General features: G+C 44.2%; 1 protein-coding gene across 1 annotated transcript in view; it reads right to left on the bottom strand.

Annotated features, from left to right (window-relative positions):
* Window positions 1-17,515, bottom strand: part of DNAH3 (dynein axonemal heavy chain 3) — a 117,505-nt gene that overhangs the window by 16,030 nt on the left and 83,960 nt on the right. Inside the window, exons 39-51 of the mRNA XM_026650674.1 lie at window positions 15,651-15,780; window positions 14,913-15,149; window positions 14,345-14,448; window positions 12,503-12,797; window positions 11,379-11,558; window positions 9,567-9,690; window positions 9,295-9,451; window positions 7,373-7,516; window positions 6,134-6,800; window positions 5,881-6,046; window positions 4,320-4,536; window positions 3,137-3,319; window positions 867-1,065 (exon numbers count right to left, since the gene is read on the bottom strand). Of these exons, the coding sequence (XP_026506459.1) occupies window positions 867-1,065; window positions 3,137-3,319; window positions 4,320-4,536; window positions 5,881-6,046; window positions 6,134-6,800; window positions 7,373-7,516; window positions 9,295-9,451; window positions 9,567-9,690; window positions 11,379-11,558; window positions 12,503-12,797; window positions 14,345-14,448; window positions 14,913-15,149; window positions 15,651-15,780 (2,803 nt within the window). The remainder of the gene's footprint in view (window positions 1-866; window positions 1,066-3,136; window positions 3,320-4,319; window positions 4,537-5,880; window positions 6,047-6,133; window positions 6,801-7,372; window positions 7,517-9,294; window positions 9,452-9,566; window positions 9,691-11,378; window positions 11,559-12,502; window positions 12,798-14,344; window positions 14,449-14,912; window positions 15,150-15,650; window positions 15,781-17,515) is intronic.

Here is a 17,515-nt window from a genome sequence, read left to right as displayed (position 1 = left end):
GGCATGTACATTAACGATACAACAATTTTAATTTTAATCTGCCAAAAGCAAAGGGAGAGAGAAACAAATGGTTATAAAAGTTTTTCGTGGTTGACTTTTATTAAATAAATCCTATTCTAAGGATTTCCTTCCTAATTTACATAATAAAAGCAATATTTATAACTATTAATTCCTAATTATTAAGGGATAAATTGTGGGTGCACTAGATAGGGGAGAAGATGGTAAAAGGCATCTCTTCCCCTCTTCCATCCAGTATGCTTATGTGTGACACAATACTAATCCTATTAATCCCCCTGTGCAAAAGGCTGGCTAGCATGACTAGTGATGCTCCACAGGTCCAACAGGAGTGGTTATCTAGAAATATGGCATAGCCTGGATTCTGCCTCCCCTACATGCTTGGTAGTGTTTGGCAGGTGGCGCTGGAGGGGAGCATGCAGGTGTAAGGTACAATATCAGAGGGGTAGCCGTGTTAGTCTGAATCTGTAAAAAGCAACAGAGGGTCCTGTGGCACCTTTAAGACTAACAGAAGTACTGGGAGCATAAGCTTTCGTGGGTAAGAACCTCACTTCTTCAGATGCAAGTAATGGAAATTTCCAGAGGCAGGTATAAATCAGTATGGAGATAACAAGGTTAGTTCAATCAGGGAGGGTGAGGTGCTCTGCTAGCAGTTGAGGTGTGAACACCAAGGGAGGAGAAACTGCTTCTGGTACAATAGTGCAGCATGCTCCACCAGAGCTCTCTGAGGCATCCTTCCTGCATCTGCAAATCTTAGCTCGGTGTGAATGTAAAGCAGAATAGGTGACTGTGTCTCAGCTAGGACACAGATGACACAAACAGTCCCTAAGCTTTCACAATGGTATTATTACCGCTGCCACTTGGATCAGGCTTTCTCTCTGGTTTCATTCCTTTCATTACACAGATACTCTCCATAACAAGCTTGACAGGGCCTGGTGGATTCTGCATGGCTTTGACAAGCGAGATGTCTGAGGGGTTCAGGGTATCAAGAGCTGAGAGTGCAGCCTCTAGAGCTGGCATGGCCTCTGCAAGGTCCCCTTCACACTCTTCCTGCAAATACATTGAACAAAATACTTTAACCCTTTGAGTTGCACAGTCTATTGTAAACTGACTGACATGAGCTGAGAGATGCTAATGTGGCATTAGTGAACCATTTGCAGTTATAATTAACTAGGAAAAATGTACATAGCAGTACATTTCAAGCAGAAATAACTATTTTAATAATCTGTCCTGACAGTTTAGTGTATTACTCTATACACAGTCATTTTAACTGCATCTCACCACCTTGTTCCTTTTTACAGTTGAAGGCCCAAGGGGTATCTCCATTTCACTATTTAAACATCTTCAACAGACTTCTGCTGACTTGTTGCAGGTACTGAGAAATGGGGGTGAGGGGTGGGGAAGCGTAACAGATTCATGGGACATCAGAAGTGTGCCGAGCAGCTCATTTCTTTTACCATGTGCATGTTACTATTACAGCAGAATGCAGCATAGAGCAATAACTTCAGAGAGAACCCCAGGTACCAGCAGTTGTATATGTTTTGCATTTCTGCAATAGTTGAGATAGTGCTGGAGAGTCTCACAATCTCTCATGGAGGTCTTTGTGCCACCGACATCTGGTCATGGAGATATTCCCTCTGAGGATGTTTGGTCCTGGCCCATGACTGAGGCTTCTGGGTTACTATCATAATATAAATAATAATAATTTTTTCATGACCATCTCATTCCCCAGTAGTATGGATACAGGGTTCTGGATTAATGACTTGCAAGTCCTGGCCTATATACAAGAATGTCACACACAAAGCACTGCAGGACACTTTCCAACAGGATGATGGGATACTATGTTGGGACACCTCATCTCCTATTGTTCAAGACTTAATCTCATCCTTGTAAAGCACACATCTTGCTTTTCTGCTACATTCATTAGAGTGAATGGAACATTAGGCTTGCTGGGCAACATTGTAACAAGACAACATGTTTTGTGGGCCTGTCTGCAGCACCAAGGGTATGTCTATACCGCAATTAAAAAGCCGCGGCTGGCCCGAGTCAGCTGACTCGGGCTTGTCGTGCTCGGGCTAAGGGGCTGTTTAATTGCAGTGTAGATGTTTGTGCTCGGGCTGGAGCCTGAGCTCTATGATCCTGTGAGGTCGGAAGGCCCCAGAGTTCAGGCTGCAGCCCGAGCCCGAACATCTACACCACAATTAAACAGCCTCATAGCGCAAGCCACGTGAGCCTGAGTCAGTGGGCACAGGCCAGCTGCGGGTGTCTAACTGCATTGTAGACATAGTCAAGAGACTAAGGGTGAAATTCTAGGGTCTGTAGAAGGCCCCAGTGCTTTGGAGCTACTGCAGTCCCAGTGCATGGGAAATGGAGGTCTGAGAAGCTACTCCTACATGCTGTAGAATTCAGAAACACTAGCACAGAGTGGGGAGTGGGACTATGGATTGGCTGACAGAGTGACATGGCATAGTAATGTGTCCACAAACTGAAAATACCATAAGACCATAAGCCCCACATAAAGCGGTGGGCTTGGCATATCATAACCTGCTGCTCCAGCTTAGAGGCTATGGCTCCTGTCTGCATATAGCAGCCACAGAGTAACTGCACTATGCCCCACATAAACTGTGGGGAAGAGATTTCTCCGTCCCCCCAAAACCTTTATAGGGCCTCTATATAAAACCTGTTTACTGGGGCTTTAGGCAGAGGATGAGACTTATTCCAGATAAATAACAATCCTGGAAACATACCCCGCCCATGTATTTAGGTCCATCTCTTTCTTTACTCAGCTGCGTAAGGGGACTAACTTTCTCTTTCAGGAAGATCTGAGATGCACCTTGAATTATGTGTGCAAGATGCATGTTAAAGTCAGGACTGGAAAAAGGAATTCTGGGAGCACTGTAGAATTAGTATCTGGCCATCACTAAATACAGCCAGGGTAACATTTGTTAACATTATTAATATCTCCATCATCATCTCTCATGTTTTTGTTTTTTTTAATTCCATTGTTAGGAACTTGGGCCTCACCTGTAAAGTACTTTGCATCTATCTCCTCAACCTCCATTTACTTTGAGGGAGTTGAGACAGATTCAGTACCTCACAGGGACAGGCCCTTGTAAACTACCTTAATAGCTTTGGAAACAGCTGCAGCATCATTAGCCTCCTTTTCATCTGCAGATACTAGCTCCTTCTTTGCATCTACTTCAATCGTTTCTTTTTCTATCTGGATCATCATTTTCTCTGTTTCTGCAGAGGTTTGAATTAGTTCAGGCTGAAGGGCAGTCAGCTCCTTCTGCATTTCTGCAACCTAGTGAAGATATCAAATGAGAGAAATCCTGGTAATTTTCATGTGTATTTCCTGTCTCAATGTGATAGGTAGAAAATGGTAAAGATGTTATGACACATAGTACAATTTAAAAAAGGACACTCAGCATACAAATCACATTTTAAAAAGTAGCCTTCTTGCCTATTTTACTGAGATCTCCTCCTGTTAAAACTGAAGCAGATTTTAAAAATCTAATGTTTTTTTTCATATTTGTAGTGTCTTTACTTTTTGCAATTCACTCAGCCTGGACACTGAAAATAAACTGATCAGTTTTGCTTTTCTTATAGTCAGCTGGTGTACCCCAATGCTTTTCTCCATTTACATGCATGGATGAGAATGAAATCCAGCATAAACCAGGCAAGGGATACAGAAGTGGGAATAGCAGCAGATCCTTGGGGTGCTCTCCTCTACTAGGGAAATGCCCAGAAGTAGGAAGCTCCTTTGTTTTGCCAGGGTCTGTTCCAGAAGTAGCAGGAAGAAGAGCTGGGAATCTGTAGAGTTGGGGGCTTGGTGGATTTCCTAGTGCAAATCTCCTCAAAAGGTAATGCTCATTCATGCAACAGTAACTCCCTTTCTGCATCTTCTTCCCATTTTGAAAGGAGGAATAGGCACAGGCATGCACAGCCAATGTCACGAAAGCTCTTGAAGAAACTATGCTGCCAGAGATTCTTCAACTGGGGCTCTGAGAAAACTATAATGTTACTTGAACTTAACCAAACATGTTGGAAAAATTTTGTTAAGTAGCATTTACTCCATTCAATCTTAGATTAGGAGATCTACTCTGAAGTTACATGCCACAGTTTCTTAAAATAGCTAAGCAAGAATCTCAGATTTGCTGGTGGCTTTTAAGAGGAAAAATATTAACACAACTGTGAACAGAGAATTAAGCTTGCAACTCTTATTAGCGTTAGCGGACGCGGTGTGCTAAATTAACCATATGCTATGTTAAAAAATATTCTTCAAGTTTTCTGTCTAAACTTACTTGTGAAGATGCAAATTCAAGTTTTTGAAGACCCACAAGATAACGATTTCTCATCATGTCAACTTCTTGCCTCTTGCTATTTAGTAGAGCCTTAAAGGTGAGAATCAGTTCCAGATAAGATGTTGGTGTTACATAGTTGTGTCTTCGCAGTGTGCTGTAATAGCTGACAGAGAGCTCTCTCACACTTTCTTGGAAATATTTGCACATTGACACAACCCTATGGAAAATCTTACATATTAATATGAATGAAAATATCTCTCTATATTAATCCTGACAATTTTGTGTCCTACTAACTGTTTGGTTATTTCTATTAGCATCTAAAACAATGGAGTCAAAGTCTGCTCTTGGTTACTCCAATGTAAATCCAAAATAACTACACAGAAGTCAATGAAATTATATTGGTGTTACTGAGAGAAAAATTTAGCCCATTATTTAAAATATACTGAGCTAAATTCTCGTCTCAGAGAGGATTTTCAGAGGTACTGAATATACATAGTTCACACTAAAGTCAAAGGGAGCTTCAGGTATTGAGACCAATAAAAATTGGGCCGTAAACCCACACAGACCCAAGCTGACTATTGTCCTAGGGTGGCTCCCAACTGGGGTGTCCACCAGCGTCTGGCAGCAGCATCACTGGTGTGCCTGCCCCAGTTTCCCCTTCATTAGTTCCCAGAAATAGTCTAAGCAGTCTTTCTGAATAAATATAGTACTTGCAGCGTTAATTTATTACAAAATAAAGCCCTGTATGTATAAATCATAATAAACCGAGTCCCCAACAGTCTATCAGCATCCCACCTCATCTCAGTGTCTCCCATCATGGTTACCTCTCAGGTATTGCTCTGGCATCTCTCAGCAGACCTCACCCTAGCCCTCAATCCTCTCTGGCCCCGGCTCTCTGGCTCAGGAAGGTCAACAAAGTCTGCTGGGTTCCAGGCATTCCTCCCGCTGCAGATTTCCCACAGGCAACTCTCTGGCATAGGTGCCGACTTTCTAATTTTACCGGGGGTGCTCGACCCCTGCTTGCCCCAGGCCTCACCCCCACTCCACCCCTTCCCCCAAGCTTCACCACTGGCTCTTCCCACCCTCGCCCCACCTCTTCCCATGGCCGCCCTGCCTCTTCCCACCCTGTTCCGCCCCCTTCCCCAAGCGCATCCTGCCCTCGCTCCGCCCCTCCCCCTGGCACCTCCTGCATGCCACCGAACAGCTGATCTGCAGTGGGCAAGAGATGCTGGGAGGGAGCGGGAGGACTGACTGACTCCATCTGCTCTCTAAGGCAGTTCTGACTCACCAGGTCTATCTCCCCTTGGCTCTAGAGCCCAGGTGTCCTCTTTTAAGCCCCATCTATGGGTGAAATGACCAGTCTTACAGGGCCAGTGTCACCCTGTAAAAACATCAATGGAGTTGCACTCTTGTAACTAAGGGTATGTTGACATTTTGAGCTGAAGCTGATAACCACATCTTCAGCTGAAGCATCACATAGCTGTGATGTTATCCTTATATGATGCTTCAGCTGGAGATGTGATTATCAGCTTCAGAACCCTCTTGACAAATAAACACATACGCTTTTCTAATTTCATCTTCGAGTTCGACATCCTCCAAAAACTTGTTTGCAACCATTTCCAAAGCATCAGTGGGCCAGGTCTGGAACCAGTCAATGGTGCAGCAGTTTATCAGTGAAGGGAACATTCGTAGTCGATTCCGGAATGCATCTCCAATTGGACTCATTGCTGGAAAGAATGCATATTGTTCTTAAGTCCACCAACAGTTAAGAGGCAGAAAGATTTAGAATAAGACATTGTGCGTTATATACAGACCTAAGACGATATGTAAATTTTTCTTCACTCTTTCAATAAAGAAGTTGTACATAGCAAGTGGAGTAGCCTCGATTTTCCTGCCTTCCGTCCTTGCTGCAGCCTGCATTTTCTCAACAATGTCAGCCTTCTCATCTGCTGCGAAGATATTAGGCACATCACCTGTATTTAAAAGCATGTTAACATCCTCCACAAATGACTCGTCCTTTATTTGATTGTCACAGAACAAAAAAGACACATTTTTATTACTGACGCCAGTCTGCAGCATGATTCGTTTCACATCCTCCTTCCATTCGTTGTTGCCATAGGACTTCGTGATTTCAATCTGAAAAAGCTCAAAAGCATTCATGAAGGTGGCCAGCTTGGTAGCACTTTGTCGCCCACTCCCACCAATTCCCACCAAAAGCAAATGACCATTGTCCTGTTTCAGTACTCTGCATATCCTTGAGATATGCTCGATGGCAAACTTAAACATGACCAAGGACATTGGAGCCTTGCTGATATTGTTGTACTCATCAAGGTAATATTCCATCACGGTTGTCAGTTGCTTTAAGTCTGTGATTTCATCATAGGCTTTTACATCACTGTCTGGTTTAAAGTAGTCTCCAAAGAAGAGGCTGCGGATATTATTATCGGTGATCTTGCCAGTAGGTGACAGATGACTCAGTACCTATGCAAAAGATTCAACTGATAATTCAGACTCTATTTTTTCTCTAAAGAAATACTCATCCATATCCACACAGTAGTAGGTCCTACTGCTGTGGAAATGCTATCTTCCAGCTGTTCCAGTATATTATTTTAGACCAAAAAAACCAAAACAATGTATGCTGAAATGTTTTTCAGATATGCATACCTCAAAATATGGGCATTCTGATTTCACTGTCCAGTATATGTCCAAGCTTCCAAAAAGCCTAATAATATACCCACAGCATGTATGGACCCTTCCAAATATGCACAAATCAAATAACAGCATGGCTAACTACCTCAGCCCCAGTCCTGCCAGTTACTCATTCCAGGTGATCTCCTGCCCCTGGAGAGAGCCCCACTCAAGTCAGGAGTCCACCTGCAAAGAGTAATTTGCAGGATGAGATCCCTAACTTGCATATTGAGGGTGCACCAATGGAGACGGTTCAAATTATTTTCTAATATTGCTACAGTATATCTGAAGTATTGAATTAGTTTTGTAAATTTGTCAGTCGCATCTACCTGTCCAAACTGTTCTCAGTGTATAAGCCAGTGTACCTTATCAACGCTCTGCTTGAAGTTGTTTGATGTTGTTTCTTTTACCATCTTAAAGAACATCTCCCTGTCATCATTGTCAATTAAGCGGTCATAGAAAACTCGATAAACTTCATGGATCCAAAGTCTGATCAGCTTATCCCCATCCTGTAAAAGCAGATATAAATGAATAGATCAACATTTAACGGGCAGGACTTGTTTCATAACAAAGTAGTCAGATCTCCATTTGAGGCCTGATCCACCTCTCACTAAAGTCAATGGGAGTCTTTCAGTTGTGAGAGTGCAAGCAAATGGGTCAACTGGCTTCCTCAATACGTAATGATTGTGTCATATCTTTCCTGCCAATACAGTCTTGGCCTCTGCTCACAAAGCACTTAACTATTGTTACATCAAGGGTGTTTATCTTTGGGGGACTTTATGATGATTTTTCATATTTTAGAACAATACCAGTGGCAATGAACAAAGGACATGTGACTCATGACACGGGTGTTTAGGAGCAATCCTTCCATAGAGCAATAAACAATTGGGGTGAAATCCATGTCTTTCTGAAAGCAGTTTAGTCCGGAGTACATTCTCATCTCAAGGAATAAGGATTAACATGCATAACTCCCACCCCTGTAGTAACATTAACAAAGGTCCCCACCCTGACACACCCCTCCTGCCCCAATAGTGCCCCCTGCAGGCCCGCTATATCAAAGCTGGCACAGAGATCCTTAGAGAACAGCTGCAACTGTCTTTCTCAGTTCCTGCACCAGAAGAATTCTCCCCTGGCTAGATCAAGGGTTTTTATGGCCACTTGTAATAGGGCAGCGACTGCGCTCCTAGAGAAAAGGCTAGGCTGATTGGGGAAGCAGCCACAGCTGGGGCCACACCCCAATCAGGCCACAGCTAGCCCTATAAAAGGGCTGTGAGCCAGGAGCTAAGGCAATCTCTCTCTAGTTGTAGAGAGAGAAGGGGACCTGAGTAGTATAGTGCTGGGGAATAGGGCAAAGGAGCTGGGGAGCTCCAACCTGGCAATTCCCCAGGCTGCAGGCCCTGTGCAAGGCCTACAGAGGTGTAGCCTGGGGTTAGGCAAAGGCAGCAGGTCCAAACCCCCTCTGTCAGTGATGAGTGGTTTACAGACTGCAGTCTGCCCCAGTGAGCGGGGGCTAGGTGGTGACTGGCAGTAGCCACTGAGGCAAGATGGGGATAGGAGGTTGGGGGTTCCCCTGGGAGGGGAGACCCAGAGCAGGGTTACTATGGAGGGCAGAACCCCAGGGAAAGGGGCCCTGGGAGGGACACGGGGCCAGCGGCAGGCGAGACACTGGCCTGTAGCGGGTGCTCCGGGCTGGAAAAGAGCTAATTCCCAGGACGACCAGCAGGAGGTGCCGCTGGTGGTGAGTCTCGCTTCGCTACACCACTTTATGCCACTCTAGCCCTTTTACCCAGTGTAAAGGGATGAGAATGTTCCCTAACTTGCTTAATAGCTTTGTTTGGCTTTTTTATATTACATAGAAACTTCCATCTTCAGCTAATAGCAAGATATGTTTTTGGGGGCCAAGCTATTCAACCTCTTTGTGTATCAGTTCCCTCATCTGTAAAATGGGGATAATAATCCTTCTCTTCTCTCTTCTTCCTTTGTCTTGTCTAGTTAGGTAACAAGTTCAGGGGTAGGGACTGTCTCCTACTATGGATATTACAGGGCCAAACACATCAGGGCCCTGATCTAACAGTTACTGTAATACAAGCAAATTAATAATATCTGAATGTTTTTCTTAATCAAGAGGGAGGAGGAAAGTGCACAGCAAAATATTCAGGCCCAATCCTGCTCTCAGTTATATGCATGCAAACCTATTAAAATTACAGTGCATGTTAGTGAAGAGAATTTAGCTTTAATACTTTATTTTTTTAACTATCGTTTTATGAACAGTTAAACAGCAGCCTACTTGTAAATGGGTGTGTGGACACAACAGCACTCCTCTAACAACACGGGAGAAATCACGCAGATTAAAGACATAATGGGATTTTGAAGGAGTTGGAAGAAAATTCTCGACAGCCATTTTATAAATAGCCATTGTTGCTTGGATTATCATCTTGCCAAGCCTTAAAAAATAAATAAAAAGAAGAGAGAGGTGAATTTAATTGTGAGGCATGCAAATGAAAGATCTGAGACAATATGTTCTCTGTAAAATAGTCTCGGGAAACATATCACCATTACCTTGTAAATACAGCTTCAAATCCTTTGCTGAAATGCCAGTCAACAATTGAAGAGAAAATCTTGGTTAAAACGTCATCATCAAAAGCATTGATGGAAATAATATTCAAGTGTCGTGTGAAACGCCCTGTAATACACAGTGAATGACACAGTCATGTCCAGTACTGCACAACTTTCTTTCCACCTTACACCTACCATTTGTCTAGCAGTGACCATCTTATTAGCGATAAAATCAAGCTTCAAAATTTGGATCTGGATCTGGTTCCAGGGTTTTCTTTCAGGCACATTTCTACACCTTAATAAAATGACGCTACATGCCTTGAAGTTCAGAGGTGAGGAACCAGAGGAGAATGGTCAGAGTGTCTGCTAATTAAGAACTCAGGGAGGACGTATTTGGGGAGACTCAGGACTTGAAAGGGCTTTTCGTGTCACCCTGTAAAGAGTAACTGGATTGGTCAGAGCCGGGATGAGACCTTGTGCTTTTGGGATCTGAACCATAGCCACACAGTACCAAGACCAGGCAAGGTTACAGGGCAGATGATGCCAGAACCCCTTGCTGGTCTGGGTGGACCCCAAAACAGCACAAAGACATGTTCTTACCTCATGGTAACTAAGGGTATACCTACACTTTGATCTGGGGATGTGATTCCCAGCTCGAGTAGACATACTTGCGCTAGCTCTAATAGAGTTAGTGTGCTAAAAATAGAAGTATAGCAGTAGTAGCAGGAGTGGCGAGAAGGGCTAGCTTCCCTCAGTACAAACCCAACATCTCTACTGGGCACACACTCAAGGCTGTTAGTCCTCTCACTGTTTGCGCTGCCATGGCTACATTCTACTTCTAGTGCATTAGCTCAGTGAGGAGCTAGCACAAGTATGTCTGCCCGAGCTGGGAATCATACCCCCAACTCGAACTGTGGACATACCCTGAGATGAGCTAAAATTCTGGTGAATGCAAGACAATCTGTACTTTTCACAAAAGTTAGCAAATTAAGATAAACCTTAGATTCACCCTAGTTTTCACCTTGACCTGGTAACATGTGCAAAAGCTACAAACTGCCTTGTCTACATTAGGATTTTACTGTGTTAGTCAGCATTTGTTATCTAACATGTGATAAGAACATACCTGTTCCTAAGTGTTTGGTATTATTTTCAGGCTTTGTATTTTCTGTTGATTATTAAACCCACCCAGAGGAAACAGACACGGATTAAACTTGAGTCATCATCAATCATCATCATCATCATCCCCATTCCATCAGGTGTGGGAGAAGTCAGACAAAGCCAATCATCCTTATCCTGGGCTCATTTTTCCAGCTCCTTTATATTCAGATGTAATAATAAATGTGTGTATTGGGCTTTATTTGGAATGGCCCAGCTGGTGAATCTGCCCACTGGCTTACAATTTGTATACAAACAGAGCACTTGCCTACACAAAGATTTAATTTGTGGAAAGCTAAGGTATGAATCTACCCCATGCTAGCCTGCCACAGACTAACTGTCCATGTGGACAGTTCATTAATGCATTTTGATCTAGTCCCATTTCAAAGAGGACTAGATCAAAGCACATTGACAAACTGTTAATGCGCATGATCAGGGTCCACATGAACAGTTATCCTGCAGCATGCTAGTGCAGGGTAGACTCACACCCCAGCTTGCCGCAAACTAATTATTCATGTAGACAAGCTCATAGTCTTCTATTTGAATAACATTAGGTAAGCCAGGCTTCCCTCTATAACCTCAGTCAACTAGACAATGGGTTGTTGTAGTGAGGTATTTCTATATTATATTATATTAAATTATATTATATTTATTTCCTACCTGTAATATCATTCCTTCCTCCACCAGGAGGGCCCATTGCTGAAACAAGTAAGACATCTATGATATCAAGCCTGGATGTATCCTTCTTGTCATACCAGTGACCATGATCAATCCACTGTCTAAGAAGCTCAATAGGTGGCTGGGCTCCGTACACCTCCTTTGCAGGCATGTTTAGATCATCTAAAAAGAATGTTCATGTCTTAAGAAATAAATCAAAGCCCAGATACCTATTATCTCTCTTAACAAGGAAAAGGTTACCTTTCATTATTATTATTTCTCTTTGATGCAACAACTGAATCTAATGTAATTATACCATGCAGGGGTAATTTTTTTTATAGTTAAAGATATTGGTTTAATTTTGTTTGGCTGATGGGCTGTTCGTTTGTTTTGTGTTTACTTAAGATCACAAATTGCAACATTAGGTACCAAACTGCACAGATTTAAAGTAAGTGAGCGAACCATCTTAAAGACAAGCACCACTTCAATGCAGTGGCACTGGACCACTTTTTACAGTGGGGGGTGCTGAAAGCAAGAGGTCCCGAAACTTTTTACCTCGCACCCTCTCTGTCTGTGCTCCCTCTCCCCAGAGCTGGGGCCAGGACCGGAGTATGGCTCCGGGAGGTAGGGGGATGTGGACAGGGGTAAGGGGGCTGAGACTGGGACCACAGCTGTGGGAGGGAGCAGAGTCCCGGGTGGGGGGCCAGCAGCCAGATCCCTGCATGCAGGGCCTGGAGCAAAACCCTGGCATGGGTCCTGCAGCTGGCACCCCTGGGTGTGGGGCCAGGAGCAGAGCCCCAGACACAGGTCCTGCATCTGGGACCCTGGGTGCGGGACCAGGAGCAGATTCCTGGGTGCGGGGCCAGCAGCAGCGAGACCCTGGGTGCTGGGCCAGCGGCCGGGACCTCATGCAAAACATGGGGGTGCTGCAACACCCCCCCACCCCTAGTTTTCATGCCTGTGCTTCAATGTATGTAAATTTTCCAGCAGGGGACAGTCCTAATCCTTTCACAGATGCCTTAAAAAAAAAAAAAAGCAAGTAGCGTGGCAGTGTATAATTACCAGACCAATGAAGCACTTAGTTCTCCTGAAGCTTGAATTTACATGAAGAACACAAGTTGTCTTACCTACAAATATTACAGCTTTTTTCCCCACGGGAGGTCCAAATAGTCCCTTTCTTCTTCTGTCCAGCTTTGACATAATAATATCCTGGGTTTGGTTAGCTGAAGTTCTTGCAGAGAAGTTGATGCAGTTAGGGACGTATTTAAGCTTTGGAAGTTGCAGCAGAAAGCTGTTGGTAATAGCGGATTTTCCTGTGCCAGTGGGGCCCACAAACAGCAAGGGGATGTCATGTTCCACATATGTTTTTAGAAAAAAAGATTGCCTGGCTGTTTCCATTGTTGGAATTATAAGCTCGGACACCTATTATATGGAAAATTAAAATACCATGTGGAAAACAAATATCTAACTCTAATCACTGAGGTTTGAAATCAACTTACTGCAGTGAGTTTATTGCCCAAAAAAGGAGTTTTTAAAAATTACTTCTATATGTAAATAAAGGTTATTACAAGTTTCTTGTAGATACTGTAAATGGTAAGTAAGGAGCTGCTTTTGTTCTGTGTTTGTACAGCACCTAGCACAATGGAGCCCGATCCATGACTAGGGCTCCTAGGCATTGTGACAATTCAAAGCAAAAATGGGAGCATTGGATAATTCCTAATTTGGGGCTCAATTCTGCCCTTCACTGTGCAAAGGGAAGGGGTAAAATGTCACAGGGAGTCTCTGCTCCCCCCACATCAGTGGGGCAGCTATGTGCTGTGTACTTAAAAGTTATTTTTAAATGATGAAATAAAGATTCAGCCTTCTTCTTTCCACATATGTCATGTAGATGCTAGCTGTACTGATATCTAGCATGTCAATGAGGAATAGTGGTAATGAGGCAATGGTTAACAACATTTTGAACTTCTTAAAGATTTCTACAACCATTAATGAATTTAACCCCACATCACACCTGCAAGGCAGGTGTAACAGTGTGGCTCACCCCTTAAGGGCTGGGGCTAGCCAACCCTGATTATACAATGAGCCACTCTATAAAGAGCAGCAGGAGGCTGCAGTGAAAGAGGGAATGCCCAGGGATTACAGACTGCTAGGAGAGTGAGCAGGTTCTAGCAGAGAGTCCTGGGAGTTAGGACTGAGACTCTGACCAGGCAGGGCCTGGGAGTGGCCTGCCAAAGCAGAAAAGATGCCAGGCAGGAAGGTCTGGGAGGAGGAAGAGAAACCTTTGCCTTGTGTGGGCTTTTGGATGGAAAGAGGGGAAAGTGAGGCAGACTGCCTGTGGTATGACCTTAGGCCATGAGGGGGGACGTGGGGGGCAGTCAGCCCTGATACAATTGGGAAGTATCATTAACCTCACTTTGCAGATGGGGAAACCAAGGCACAGAGAGATTAAGTTCAAAGCTTGCCATCAAAATGTGGATGCCTCTGTTCTGGGTTGTTCTCCAGTGTTCAGGCTTCTTGGACCCCCTAAGTTGGCCTCCCCATCCTAAGGAAGCTGTGAGTCAATTCATGTAGAAGTGCTTATTAATTCATGTTATATTACACTAGGTCTCAGCCTGAACACCCAAAAACAGGCACCAAAAACCAGAGGCTGCTTCTTGGTTAAGTGACTTGCCCAAGGTCATACAAGGATTCTGTAACAAAGCCAGGAATTGAGCCCAGATCTTTCACCACAAGATCACCCTTATGCTCCATATTTACCTTTTGTACTGAGATTTAAATATAGGTCTGACATCAGAACCAAGGTTTAAGCGGGGGAGAGCCCATACAGCTTAAGACATTACACAGTAAGCAGAAAGAAGTCATATATAAATTAATCATAGCTACCAAATGTAACTGACTTGTAGCTCTGTCATTTCATAACATTGTTTTCATCACTGAGTTCTTTTCTATAATGAAAAAAAAAGGTTAACCTTTGCACCAGCAGGGATATTTTGCTCCTCCCTAGTGATGTAATCAGTCCATATGTTCCATTGTCCACTGGCTTGCTTGTGAAAATAGAAGTCATACACACTCCCTGTTAAACAAAACACAGAATATAGGAAAACTGACTGAACAGACGGTCAAAATAATGTCATGTCACTTTAGCATCTACAGTATTTCCCCCTAGTCCTTTCTAGTACAAGGGTAGAAATGATCAAAGGAAAGAATTTTCCTGATTTGTCAGTTTTTCACATGGCCTGTGTGGCGATGAATGCCTCCTAAATAACACTGAATATCCTCCTCTCCCATTGAACCTCACTGTCAGGAAGTTGTTAGCTGCAACAGATTTCACCGTTTAGGTCAATCTGGGGCACATGCTCCTCTTGTTTAGAGCAACAAAAAAGAGCTCCCCACAGTGTATCCTTCAGGCCTGGCTGCAGGATCTCCGCAGCAAAGGAAAAGTGCCAGGCACCCCAGTCTGCCCGGCAGTGCTAGACAGGATTTGGCAGGGTTTGTAAAGCAAGACTAAGCAATACAAATACAGTTATGTAGAAACACCTTTTTCTGGAAAGATGTTGTTTTTGGTGAGCTTCAGGCTTTTGGGGCGCGGGTTCTCATCATCCATTCCCATGAGCAAGTTGCGGAAAAACAGATCAAATTTCTTTCTGCTGTCTGCATTGATGGTCCCACCGATTGTCCAAACCAATGCGAAAAGGAAAAGCCCCTGTAGCCATAAGATGATCTGCTGACTAGACATGGTTTCACCTTCTTCTTCACCCGATTTCCTTATTTCATCTAAAAAATGCATTCAAATCTTGGTTAAATGATCAAAATCTGCTTTCGTAAAAAAATCATTCTAAGCCAGATCCTCAGCATTGCCTTCAATGGCGCTATGTCAATTTTCACCAGGTGAGACTCTGGCCCTGTTTTGATGGTGCAATATATTGTTTTCAATTAAAAATGAATGAGTGGGAAATATTTAAAGGAGTTCTAAATATTTCATTAGGATGCTAGCAAACAGCATGCTAAACATCTGGGGCCATGCCCACAGGGCCTTACTCAGGCCTGTAAAGTACTCTCAGATCCTGAGTTGAGAGGTGCTATACAAGGTGCAAAGGACTGTTGTTATTACTAGGTCAGTGAAAAAGACCTATGGCATATGATCCACACCCCCAAAGCACTTGCTTCATTCAAAATGAAGTCTTCTAGCATTAACTTGTCTCTAGTGGCCTGGATTTTTTATTGTTATGACATATCAGGAAAAAATAAGAGGCTGAAGCATTAAAAGATACTGACCGAGCAGACAGGTATAGAGTTTCATCATGCTATAGGTTAGATGGATAGCGGATGTCTGTACTATGATTTTGCAATGAAGGCGAACAAATTCCAAGCAAGGCTGGACTAGCCACATAAACATGTCATCAATCTGCAAGCGGAACAGGAAACAGTTTTAAAACAGTGTAGGAGTGGCATTATTTTCCTTACTTACCTAGACCTGTATCAAAGGTTTATTTGACTTAGCTGTTCAATAAAAGTGGATCCTTAAGGCACCAATAATTCTGCCTGGGTTGGTAGAGGGGGAGATTGGGGAGTGGCCTTGACAAGGCACTATGGGAGTTGCCACAGAGCCTGACAGTGGAAAGAAGCTGCTTTTGTCACAGGCAAATAAATGGTTTGGAATAGGAAGTTTGTTCTCCTCTTATTAATCCAGACAGCAGAAGGACCTTTCCACCTTGGAGAGCTGTTACTCCACCCAGGCACAGGGACTAAATATGGGAAGACCGCATTTCACTGAGGTTTACAGGATAATCTGAGATAGTAAATCCAAGGTCTAGTAAGCATACAGCAGAAGGAACAAAGACCAGGGTTCCATCAGACCATTAAGGGCACTGGGGGTAGTGCATAGTCACCTCATCCCATTATGAAATGCCTTCTAGAGCTCCCCAGTATGCAGGGAGAGTGTGACTGTGACGTTGTGCAGTCTATATGGTTTTATAAAAACATGATAAGTGAATATAATGTAACTGGGATAGTTTTAGAAAAATACGGTAATAAGTGAATATAACGTAACTGGGATATGCTTCATGCAAAAGGTATCTTGTAAGGTATCATTACAAAGCTTATAATCTACTGAGTGTGATCATCCCATTTGTATAAATGTACCACTCTTGTATCTAAAACTAGAAATATAAAATATAAAATATAACTCTGAGGGCCTATTGTAATTATGTAAAGTGTGGGCCATTAATGATGGTTTGGAATCTTGATGACTCCCATTGTCTACAGATGGTTGTGTTTACCTGTGAGTCTTCCTGTATATGTTTGTGCTGGCAAGTGGGTAATGAAGTCTTGCAGTGACATGTGATCATGTCACCTGAACGGGAATCCATCTTTAACCTGGTGCTTTTCCAGTGAGGGGGGGTGGAAACCCAGAGGGACAAAGGGTTCCCGCCTTATGCAAAAGATATATAAAGGGGTGGAACAGAACAAAGGGGGGAGAGGAGCCATCATGAAGAATCCCCTAGCTATCACCTGAGCTGCAACAAGAGCTGTACCAGGGGAAAGAATTGTGCCCAGGCCTGGAAGGTGTCCAGTCTGAGAAAAAGCTTACTGAAGCATCTCTGAGGGTAGGGTGACCAGACGTCCCGATTTTATCGGGACTGTCCCGATATTTCCTTGTTTGTCCTGCGTCCCGACCAACGTTAGGTCGGGACACTGGACAAACAAGCAAATACTCCAGAGCCTGGAAGTGCTTGCGCCGACTCCGCCCCCTCCTTCCCGCATTGGCTCCCTCCCCGAATCCCCGCCTCTTCCCCAGGCTCGCCATTCCTCCTCCCTCCGGCGCTTGTGGAGGGAGACCTGGGAGACGCAGGAGAAGTGCGGGGCCGGGGTGAGTGAGAGTCCGGCCTGGCCCCGAGCAGGCAGGACTCAGTTGGGCGGTAGGGAGAGTAGGGGGGCGGCCCGCGGGGCCAGGCGGCGGCTGTTCTCTCCCCCTGGGCAGCGGGACTCGGGAGCAGCCGCTGCTGCAGCTCCCACTGCCGCAGATCCCACTGCCGCGGGGGGAGGAAGCAGCCGATGGCCAAGCTCGGCGGCTGCGGCTCTGGCGCCCACGAACCCCCCGAGCCCGGGCCTGCTGCGGGGACCCAGCAGCGCGCACGCTG

This window comes from Terrapene carolina, unplaced genomic scaffold (genome assembly GCF_002925995.2).
Source record: "Terrapene carolina triunguis isolate 2854851 unplaced genomic scaffold, T_m_triunguis-2.0 Scaffold93, whole genome shotgun sequence".
NCBI lineage: Eukaryota > Metazoa > Chordata > Testudines > Emydidae > Terrapene > Terrapene triunguis.
This window is presented reverse-complemented; position numbering and strand designations above follow the sequence as displayed.